Raw genomic sequence first — 11,016 nt, 5'->3', positions numbered from 1 at the left:
GCAGCTCAAGAAAAAGGGAAAGCTTATGGGGGATGGGGGAGGGTGGGGGGGGGTGGAAGGAAAGGAAGTTAACTGAACCTTAACTTGACAGCTATGTACAACACACCGGGCCCCCTCCACTCCCTTTGCTCCGGGAATCAATGCCTTCTTTTCATATTTGGTAGCTTGTGCGGTTTCTCCTCCTTATTGTGTGTGTGTGTGGGGGGGGAGGGTGCAGGGTGGAGAGGGAAGACGCATCGTTCATTGACAATGAGAAATTATGTGATTTGTCATGCGCTTGGATTGTGTTATTAGTATTATAATAATTACTATAAATATTAATAATAAAGTATTATCAGCGTTATTTCTTCTTCCGAGACTTTCCTTGCCCAATATTTACAAATACCGCACAGTGCCTCGGCGGAGGAGAAACAGAGTGAGGGGAGGGCAGATACGGAAAGAAGGAAGAGGGAAGAGAAGCCAGAGAAAAGTGGGAGGGGAAGGACGGAGGGGATAAAAGCAAGGAAGGCCAAGATGCTGGACATGAGGGAGAGGAGAGGAGAGAGGGGCTCAACAATCAGGACAGTACCACCGTTTGCAAAAGGCCCTCGCCAGCTGTGTCCAAACAGGAGGAGGCCGCGTGTGCTCCTTGCGGACTGGGGGCCGGTGGTGGAGGAGGAGGAGGAGCGCGGGGATCCTGGCACGGGAGGCCGGGGGTCGAAGACGAAGAGGAGGCGTCGGAGGGGGCGCAGAAGGCGAAGTCCCGGGGCTGCCTCTCCAGCCGGGTTTCTTTGGCAGGGGCGGGGGCCTGGCCGCTCGCCGCTGGGGGCAGCCCCCGGCCGCCGCGGTTGCTGCTGCAGTGATCCCGCTCGTACTCCTCCTGAGCCCTCTGCATCTTCCGCTTCTTCATCCTCCGCTTGTGGATGTGGAAGGTGGAGAGGGACAGCACGATGAGGCAGAAGATGAGGGTGACCAGGACAATCAGCACCAGCGTGGACGAGAAGGACTGGAAGAGCTGCTGTCCCACCTGCGTGATGCAGGTGCCGCCGCCGCTGCCGCCTGCACCCGGGCCACGGGCGCTCGCGTTGCCGCCGCCGCTGGCGTTGGGGGAGGCAAAGGTCCGGTTGAGGAGACACGGCGGCAGCGCCAGCCTCAGCTCCTTGGGCGCCCTGGCACTCATCGGCACTGGGCGGGGAGGGGCCGGGCCCACCACACTTCCTCTCCCGGGCACACCGTTCCCACCAGCCAGGAGGAGGACGGAGCCCACGCCACCCCAAACTACTCCCTGGTGCGGGAGAGGATGACGCGCGAGCCAAGGGCCGAGGGGGCCACCGCGGGCGGGCGAGCGAGCCGGCCGGGAGGCGAGCGGCGCGCAGGAGATCCTCTCCGGCCCCGCCTGGAACGCGAGTCCGCGCGCCCTTTTCCTTTCCCAAGGCACCAGGCTGCAAAGAGAACAGGCTGAGTTAGGACCCCGGCCGCTGCCTGGGGCCGTGCGGAGGGCCGGGAGGCTCCGCCAGCCCCGCAGAGCGCCCCCCCCCCCCCCGGGCACGCCGCCCCAGCGGGGCGCCGCCCGCCATCCCCACGGCCCGCGGACCCCGGCCCGCCCGCCCCCCGACCGCGCACCCGAGCCGCCGGCTTCGTGCTCGCGCCGCTCGCCTGGAAGGGGTCTGCGCCGGCACCGCGGAGGCACGGATTACTCAGCAGATAAGGCAGCCTTCCTGCGCCCTCCACAACTTTCTAATTGCAACCGACACACGGCCGCCGGGGAACGTGGTCCCCGCTTCCCAGAGCGCCGCCTCGCCTCTTTCCTTCGCCCTCCTAGTGGACGTCTTCCCGTGGATCCTGCCCTTCCCAGCACCCACCCCCCACAGCCCAGCGAGCCGACTCCGGTACGCAGTGCTCCCTTCTCTTCCCTCCCCCTCCAGACTCTCCTTCCCTGGCCGGCTTCAGGTCCCTTAAGTCCCGCGCCCCTGGGGGACCACAACAACCACATCCTACTCCGCCTCTGTCCGTGGTCACAGCTGACGCGCAGGATCGCGCTCCATCCTTTCTCCAGCCTTCTTCCCTGGTACCTCCCCCCAACCAAAAAAAAAAAAAAAAGCAGCTGAAACACCTTTTTCAGCTAAAGCACATCCCCGCAAACGCCCCCTTGTCCCCATCTCCCGGTGCCCCGCACTGGGCAGTATCCTGCTCCTTTCTAGGGGGACTGGAAACGGAAGGCTAAGGGTTCTCGTCTGCAAAGTTTGGCGAACGGACCTTCTCTCCAGCCTTCCCGGCCCCAGCTCGAGGCTCTTCCCGGGCACCAGAGGTGGGGGGCGCGGCACCTAGCAGAGCCCCCCGGCCGTTCTCCGGAGGCAGCTGCTAACTGTTGCAGTGCGGAGCGGAGAGGAGGCGCGCGAGCCGGGGCTGGGCAGGGTGGGGGTCGCGGCTCCCGCCAGGGGGGCCTGCGCAGGCCGCGGGAGCCGTCCTGCCCGCGGGCGTCCCGGGCCCCCCGGCGGCCCGGAGCCTGCAGCCGCACCCCGTCCCTTACCTGGGGCCACCGGCTGGCTGCGGGGAGGGAGCCCCCGCCGCGCGGCTGCAGTGGCGGCTGCAGAAGGCGCGGAGTGAAGGGGCCGGAGACCGAGCCTCGCCGCCGCTGCCGCCGCCGCCGCCGCCGCCGCTTCGGGGAGCTCAGCTCGCAGCCTATTGCCAGAGAGGCCGGTGACGTCAGGCAGCCACCGCCAGGGCTCCGAGCCACCCCTCAGGCCCCCACCCCACCCTCATACCCCAACACCCCGGCCTGGCCGAGCGCGCCTCGGCCACACACATCCCCAGACTCCCTCTGCGTCCCCGCCAGGGGCCACCGACCGGGAGCAACCCCAGCAGCGCGCTCTGAGCAACCCACCTTCCGCCCTGCTCTGCCTGCGAAGGGCCGAAGCTTCAGTTCTGGGGCTGCCCGACTCCTCGCCCACGACCCTTTGCCACATGGTCCCGGCAACACATTTTTTTTAACACTCTAGACAGCCATCTCCCGCCCCCCCCCCCCATCCACATGAGGGTTTGTTGTTGGTTTTTTTTTTTCCCCCCCTCCTGTCTCCGCTATGAGGATGGCTCTCCTCTGGGAGCCTGTCTATCCTGGCCCGGGCTCCGGGCAGAAACTGCGTGAAGGTGAGAAAGGAGAGGGGCATTTGGGAACTCGGGTGGCAAAACATGAAATGACAAACGGAACGTGCATTTAACGTCCAACACTGCAAATGAACTGTTCTCCTCTCCACCCAGAGTCTCCGACTTCTCTCTCTCTCCGCTGGGCTCGTGATCCCACCCTGCTCGCTCACACGTTGGTCTTCAGGCCCGACACCCACTCGGTGTATGAAACACTCTTTCGCTTTCGAAATCTAGACACTCATGAGCACACAAAGCACATGCAAGGCTTACAAGGCTTACAAGGCTTACAAGGCAGGAAGACAACGCTCACTAAGAGGAGGGCAGAAGGAAACAGAAAATTCTGAATCTGCCCCTTAGTTTACCACAGTGTTAACAACAGCCTCTCAGCACAAGGGAAAGGGAGAAAACCTCCTGGAAGATTCGCATCAGCCTGCCCAAATCTAGGCAGAGATTAATCAACTCTTGGTTCAGAACCCTTGGCAAAACACGGACAGTGTATTTGGTGACAATGGCCAATTTTAAAATGAAGTATTGTCATTTTTCTACTAGAGAAACCGGCGTGGAACAGCACCTCAAGACACCGTGTGATCTTTGAAAGCATCCAGTTGTCTTAGACAACGTGCATTTCTTTCTTCCCTCCATCTTGTTTTCTTCCCATCTTTGAGTCTAACACGATGCCTGTACAATATTTACTTGCAAGTTTGAGTGATGCAGTAAATACTGCTTTTTCCAGCTATGCATCTGAATTGAGAGACAGTAGGAATGACTGACACCTCCTTACCTGGTTGCAAGCAGAGGGTTTTATTGAAAAAAGAGAGTTTGACACTGCGAGTAAAAGGTTGTTTACAATCTGGGGGTCCCTTTTGACCCTGGTCCTACTCCAACTTCTCCTATTCCTCTCCTTGCTCATGACTTAAATTTGAATGCAGAAATGCAGCATTTCTCCTCAAAATTCTGTTTTCATTTATTTGAAGAAAAGCCATCAGATTTTTCTTCATAATTGTCTCAATAAAAAAAAGATCCCTATTTAAGCTAGTATCGGTACATGCTGAATAATTCAAGTTCATTTCAGAGCACAGATTAATGCCCTTGGCTGCCAGACTCACACAGTTAATGGTGGCCAACGACCCCAAAGCTGGCTTAGCCTTCCTGCCTCGAATGAGGGCACCCAATGCCATATTTGGACATTCTGACTCTGATGGGCTCAGTGGATGCAATGGTGAACCTTGTTCTCATTGTGATCACTAAGTGAGACTTCACCATTAACACCTGCCATGTGATGCCCCATTTTTGTACTCTCTCTCTGCTCCTGAAAAGTTGAGTCTAATCAACATTTTGTAAGGCAAATCCAATTTTGAATATTCCAAAAAGAGATCTGGCTATTTAAAGAGACTCTTTAGAAGCACTGTCTTGTTAAGCAAAGAATCTTTACATAATTAGAATTAACTCTCACTGATCTGTTTTCTAGACGTGGAAGTACGAGTTATCAGGTTTTCCCAGGGAGACACATGTGTACCTTTGCAATATGTTGTAAGGGGATTACAACATATGTAACTCTATAAATATAAATACATAAACATGTATATACAATGGGGTTCCTTTGGTACACCAACTTTCTGGGATTTGTGAGTAGGCTGCCATTGTTCTTATTCTTTTGTTATAAATGATAACCATCTGTTATCCCACGACTGCTGCAAGTGTCTGTGCCATTTTACTCAACCTAATAGAAGACATGCTCTTGCCCTGGAGAATTTATACTCTACAGCAGATGAATGTGGTCCACAAGACAATGGTATTTAACAGGAAATGATTTAGGTAAAGACATCAATTCTCAGGTGAAAAGCCCAGCACACTTTTCTTTTCCTTTCTCATTCAGGAAGAGTAAGCTATAGGTTCATAATTTGCTCTTACCCAGAGAATGAAGTGGCACACAGACTTGATGTCACTAGGCAGTGGCATTCGAGACCCAGGAATACCAGTGACCGCAAACTCACACACCTCTTCATCTGTAGGAACGGAGCCCACTGAGTTGCTACGTGATTTTGGAACATCTGGCACGATGGCAAGTCTCTTCCAGACAACACGCTGCCACCGTTTTTGCCACCAAACTTACTCAGCCACACTTGCAAGACTGGGAGGGCCAAGAAGCTTCTGAGATGCCTGGAGTCTTCCCTTTGTAATAGGAAAGGCCCTCGTGACTTAGGCAGACTCCAAATACTCAGCCACATCAAATACTCACTCTCGACTTTGATGAGGGATCTCCATCCAGCGTAGAGAGAAGTGCCAGATGGGCACCTGGTATGTCAATCCAAAAGAAAGCACTGAATCAATAACAACAAATGTTGGGAGTATCATGATTTTCAAAATACCTACGTGCCAGGCTGTAATAGTATTAATCCTCAACCTAACTCTGCAAGGTTATTTTTGCCAAAATACAAAATTATTTATTCATTCATTCATTCTTTCACTCATTTGCTCAACAAAAAACGTTGACTACCTGCTCTACATGTCAGGAGAGGAAAGTAACCTTCAGAGCAGCTAAAGGTAATGCCTGGGTCACTTAAGAGTAAGTATATTATGGAGATCAAATCCAAGCAAGCGGATTCCAAAGTTAGGATTCTTTTCAAACTGGTGGTTGGTCTCTCTCCCTCTCTCCCTCTCTCTCTCTCTCAGACACACACACACACACCTCTATTTCTATCTCTACCCACAGGTGTGAACAAGTCAAACTAGAGAAAAGCACAGCTGTTTGGTTGAAGTAGAGGAGGGGAGATGCAAAGCCCCATTTCAGGGGTCTCCCCCGCCCCCGGCAGCAGTCCACACTCCACACCTTCCTTGAACTGAGTAGAGTCCAGATTGCAAAGCCCTCCAAGCACCAAGTTACCTAAGCAGGTCATTCTAGACCACAGGGCAGCAGGACACACACGAGGCTCCTCGCATTTACAGGGACTTTGCCAGAGGATGTTCAGACCCTGACATCCTCCCTAACCGTGTATCTGGACTACCCTGGGCCGTGCATCCCCACAGAGGCACAGTCTGTAAGTCATCAGGCTGCTGTTACATCAACTGCTGGCCCAGCCAGCAATTAGTTAATCAACAAAGTAGTGACTAAAGCTCCAGAGTTTGTTCAAGCTGCCTAGTTGTTTTTTTTTTTTTTCTGATTCAGTTTCTCATCTATAAAATGAAAATAAAAGCAGTATCTTTTCCGCAGTGTTATTGTATGCACTAAGCATATACTAAGCATTCAGTAAGGGGCAGTTGTTTACATTTTAAAGAAAACCACTAAGATTAGTATTTTATCTCTAACAATAGAAGCACGATACTGTTTTGGACATCAAAAGTCAGGACAATTTTGGTAAGTTTGAGTATTCTTTACGGGAGGATAATCATGAAGGTAAATGGTTGAAAACAGTAATAGATAATGAACAATTCAAGGAACTTGAAATATTAATCCTAGAGATAGAAAGACACCACGGATGCATCAGAAAATCTTCAAATGTTTGGCGCATCGGCAAGAAAAGATGAATTTATGCTACTATTCTAGGAACTTAGAGGAGAACTGAAACATAGTGGAACAGATATAGGGTAGAAAATATATTTCGATTCACTATTTCAGTATTGGAAATACTGAAATCATGCAGATTATCTAAACCAGCAGTCTTCAAAATGGGGGACTGAGATCTCTGAAAATATATTAAGATTTTGTTTCCAGGGATATAGGAGTATGTATAGCTTTCAAGGAATCATTTCCCAAATCCTCAACCTCCATGTGTACTTTTCCAGAAAATGTACCTATCTAAGGTTAAAATTCTTTGTCACCTCTCTGTGCATTTCTCCTACTTTACGTAAGAGGAACCTATATTTACCAATCCTCACCAACCATGCATTACTCAGGGCATACAAACCTTTGGAGAACCAGACAAAGGAATACCGTGAGGTTGTATAATCCCTGACAAAGTGACAGCAAAGCATAAAGATCATGTGTAAGAGACATTGATGGGACAGAGCCATATTTCCTCCAGGTGACAGACTCATTTTAAGGCTCTCTATCTGTACATTGATTTATCTTAGAATTAGAATTGAGAAGTGAGATAGTTGTCACAGAGCTACAAGTATTCAATTTATTTAAATTATTTAAATTGAAAAATGAATCCAGACTTTTTAACACAAAACATAAACCCAATTTGTCTATTTTGATTAACAATTTGAACTGCATTTGCCTGATAGGTAGTATGGAAGACATATAAATTGAATGAACTAAATCTATCAATCTGATTTTTTGACTAATACATTTAACGTACATACATGATAGGGAATATGCGAGAAATTACAAGTCATTCTTTGCAAATATTATGATCAGAAGTTTTAGATGACAGGGGCGCCTGGGTGGCGCAGTCGGTTAAGCGTCCGACTTCAGCCAGGTCACGATCTCGCGGTCCGGGAGTTCGAGCCCCGCGTCGGGCTCTGGGCTGATGGCTCAGAGCCTGGAGCCTGTTTCCGATTCTGTGTCTCCCTCTCTCTCTGCCCCTCCCCCGTTCATGCTCTGTCTCTCTCTGTCCCAAAAATAAATAAACGTTGAAAAAAAAAAAATTTTAAAAAAAGAAGTTTTAGATGACAAATTAAAATGTCCAAAGGAATCCATGATTTTCCAAAATTCTTTTATGAAGTATTCAGGAGGGGAAAAAAAAATACTTTGAAGATTTCTATTCCGAAGTGTCCAAATCCTGTGACACCATCTGGAAAGTTTCAAATGCAAATTAGACCCATCGGGAGTGTCGTAAAGGAGATTTCATACTGGGGTAAGACTTGAAACCAGGTAGCTTCTCTAAGAAAGTCTGAAAGCCTACAGACCTTTATATACCTATCAGGGCACTTCTAATCTCTAGTTGCATAAACATATGCTTTACCCTTTTACACTTCATAATAAAGCACTGTCTAATCAAGCCTAAGCCCCATTTATATCTGGTTATTTGTACCAAAAGTCAAGATTCATCTTACTACATTATGCTTGACTGCAAAAGTCATCCATTCAAAAAAGACTGTGTGCCTACCACGTACCACAAATTGAACTAACGTATCTGTGACCAAGGAAAAGTCTCTGTAATCAGGAATTTGCATTCTAATTACATACACAATTATATTTTGATTACCTGGCCAAAGGCAAAACAATGCTAACATCCTTGTCTTCTCCTAATACTTTTAAATAAAATACCATTTGTATCAAAGAACAGAAGAATGTAAACCATCTAGACTGATGGATGTGAAGCTAGAGAGGTCAATGGGTAAAGATGGATGGACCAGCAGATGTCCAATAATTCATAAGATCTTTGTGACCAACAGCTCCTGGAAAATGAGAGTTTGGGGTCATGGTCAGAAAGCCAGGGGCACATGCTTCTTTCAAGTGCTGCAGGCTGTGAATCTGCCTTTTGTAAGAAAAATAAGCTGAAAACATTTCCACCATGCACTAAAAGGTACACCTAGATCAAGGTTTCTCAATCTCAGCAGTACTGGTATCTCAGGTCAAATAATTCCTTATTGTGAGAGACTGTCTTACGCATTACAGACTGTTGTGGTAAGCAGAATACTCCTCACCTTGCTTCCAGATGCCCCCCCACCTCCAATTATTCAATCAAAACTAATAGAGGGGCTGCTGTGAAGAGACTCTGTAGCTATAATTAAAGTTCCAAATAGGTGACCTTAAAATATGGAGATTATTCAGATGGGTCTGATCCAATCAGGTGAGCCCTTGAAGAGTTTTCTCTGGCTGCAGGCAGAAGAGGAAGTCAGAGATTCAAAGCACAAGGTCAGAGGGCTGCAGGGAGTTCAACATGCTATTGTTGACTTAGAAGATGGAGGGGGACACGATCAAACTCAGGTGGGTGCCCCATAGGAGCTAAGAATGTCTGACAACCAGCAAGAAAATGGGGACCTCCATCTTAAACCTGCAAGGAAATGAATTCTGCTAACAATGTCAATGGGCTTAAAAGTGGATTCTTCCCCTAGAGTTTCCACAGAAGAGTCCAACCTAACCAACACCTTGATTTCAGCCCTGTGATTTTTTAAGTATTATTACTTTAATAACCTGGTCAAGCACCCTTCCCAATCTCCCCAGAAGGCTCACCTACAAAACTGTGAGTTAATAAAGGAGTGTTTCATAAGCTGCTACATCACGCAGCGACAGGAAACTGTTTCTTCAGCAACATCCCAAGCCTCTACCCACTAGAGGCCAGTAACACCATCACTGCATTACAGACTGTTGTGACCATCAAAAATAGCTCTAGACATTGCCAGATGTCACAAGGATGGGGATACGAAATCACCCCTGGTTTGAAAACCACTGCCCTACACATACCACTTGTCTCTGTTTAGTTAGTAAACACTGGCCCGCAAGAAGAGACGGGCATCTTGAGCTCTACACACAATGTATGACAATTTCAACTACTGATACCTCTGAGTTGTTGAATTTGACCAAGAGAGACTCTTATGTAGAAGGAGACCATCATTAATTCTCTAAGAAATCAATCTATAACAAATTCAAAAAACATCAGGTCCCAGGGATCAGTCAAGAACATTTGAAGAATAAAGAGTTCCGACAAAAATTGTTGCCTTCCATGTTGGTGTTTTGTTTTGTTTTGTTTTGTTTTGTTTTGTTTTAACAGAGAGAGCATGAGAAGGGGAGGAGGAAGGAGGGAGAGGGGGAGAGAGAGAGAAAATCTTAAGCAGGATCCATGCTCAGCCCAGAGCCCAACACAGGGCTGGGGTGATCCCACAACCCTGGGATCATGACCTGAGCTGAAATCAAGAGTCACAGGCTCAACTGACTGAGCCAGCCAGGCAGCCCTGTTGCCTTCCACGTTAAACAAAAATACATGCAGAGAAAGAGGAAATGATCTCACTAGATTTGATTATTAGCTTTGGATTTTGTTTTCTATAACACAGAATATCTCAGCAAGAGGCAAACACTTGGTTTAAGTCATAGATCTGTTGGTAGGCACACTCAGTGCTCTTGAAGATCCTGTTGGAGCACAGTGGTGGCAGGTGACTTATTGCACATGGTGGGTGGCCATCTCAATTCTTCCTGTTTGTCTCTTCCTCATGAAGCAAACATTACTGTATTTATTTTGATAATCAAGAAAGAAAGCTAAACGGCCTCATGCTTTCAACCTTTTGTCTCTTACAGTCTTCCCCCCCCCCCCTCCATCACCTATACATCATCTTATGCTTCCAAAACAAAACAAATCAGACAATGTTACAAAGTGTCTTTAAAATAGCCTGGGAGTGGGGCACGTGGGTGGCTCAGTTGGTTAAGCATCCAACTCCGCTCAGTTCATGACCCCATGGTTCATGGGTTCAAGCCCTGCGTTGGGCTCTGTGCTGTCAGCTCAGAGCCTGGAGTCTGCTCCAGATTCTATGTCTCCCTCCCTTTGTGCCCCTCCTCCACTCACAGTCTGTCTGTCTGTCTCTCTCTCTCTCAAAAATAAACATGAAAAAAATTTTTTAAATAGCCTGGGAGTTATCAATCACCAAGTATGATGGGCTAGGAATAGGAAATAAACACATGAGACAACCAAGATTTCTTCCTGCATGAGCACCTGGGTGGCTCATGGCTCAACTAGTTAAGCGTCCTACCCTTGATTTTGACTCAGGTCATGATCTCACAGTTTGTGAGATCGAGCCTCATTGGGCTCCATGCTGACAGTGGGGAACCTGCTTGGGATTCTCCCTCTCTCTGCCCCTTCTTCTCTTCTCGTGCTCATTCGCTCTCTCTCTAGCTGTCTCAAAATAAACTTTAAAAATGAAGGTTTCTTCCTGCACTCCTTATTACCTTTTGTCCACATCAGTTGCTGTCAACTCTGCTTTTTATTTTTGTAACAGAACACATGGGGAATAAAG

General features: G+C 48.7%; 2 protein-coding genes across 2 annotated transcripts; one reads left to right on the top strand and one right to left on the bottom strand.

The window, feature by feature from the left end:
- Positions 1 to 414: 414 nt before the first annotated feature.
- CD1H11orf87 (chromosome D1 C11orf87 homolog) lies at positions 415 to 1,287 on the bottom strand. Its single transcript, XM_011286437.4, has one exon. It carries the CDS (start codon positions 1,157 to 1,159, stop codon positions 557 to 559), a length of 603 nt encoding a protein of 200 aa, XP_011284739.3. The 5' UTR covers positions 1,160 to 1,287; the 3' UTR covers positions 415 to 556.
- LOC123380545 (basic salivary proline-rich protein 1-like) lies at positions 1,280 to 2,978 on the top strand. The gene is made up of 3 exons (XM_045039065.1): positions 1,280 to 1,382; positions 1,414 to 1,868; positions 2,181 to 2,978. Exons 1-3 carry the CDS (start codon positions 1,280 to 1,282, stop codon positions 2,976 to 2,978), a joined length of 1,356 nt encoding a protein of 451 aa, XP_044895000.1.
- The last annotated feature ends 8,038 nt before the right edge of the window (positions 2,979 to 11,016 follow it).

This window comes from Felis catus, chromosome D1 (assembly GCF_018350175.1).
Source record: "Felis catus isolate Fca126 chromosome D1, F.catus_Fca126_mat1.0, whole genome shotgun sequence".
Taxonomy (NCBI): domain Eukaryota; kingdom Metazoa; phylum Chordata; class Mammalia; order Carnivora; family Felidae; genus Felis; species Felis catus.
This window is presented reverse-complemented; position numbering and strand designations above follow the sequence as displayed.

What these genes read in the sequence shown, in the direction of transcription:
- CD1H11orf87 (XM_011286437.4), bottom strand. Translation starts at nt 1,159, where the DNA reads ATGAGTGCCAGGGCGCCCAAGGAGCTGAGGCTGGCGCTGCCGCCGTGT.
- LOC123380545 (XM_045039065.1), top strand. Translation starts at nt 1,280, where the DNA reads ATGACGCGCGAGCCAAGGGCCGAGGGGGCCACCGCGGGCGGGCGAGCG. An exon ending in TCTCCGGCCCCGCCTGGAAC is followed by an intron (nt 1,383 to 1,413) that starts GCGAGTCCGCGC and finishes TCCTTTCCCAAG; the next exon opens with GCACCAGGCTGCAAAGAGAA. An exon ending in AGCCCAGCGAGCCGACTCCG is followed by an intron (nt 1,869 to 2,180) that starts GTACGCAGTGCT and finishes GCTCCTTTCTAG; the next exon opens with GGGGACTGGAAACGGAAGGC.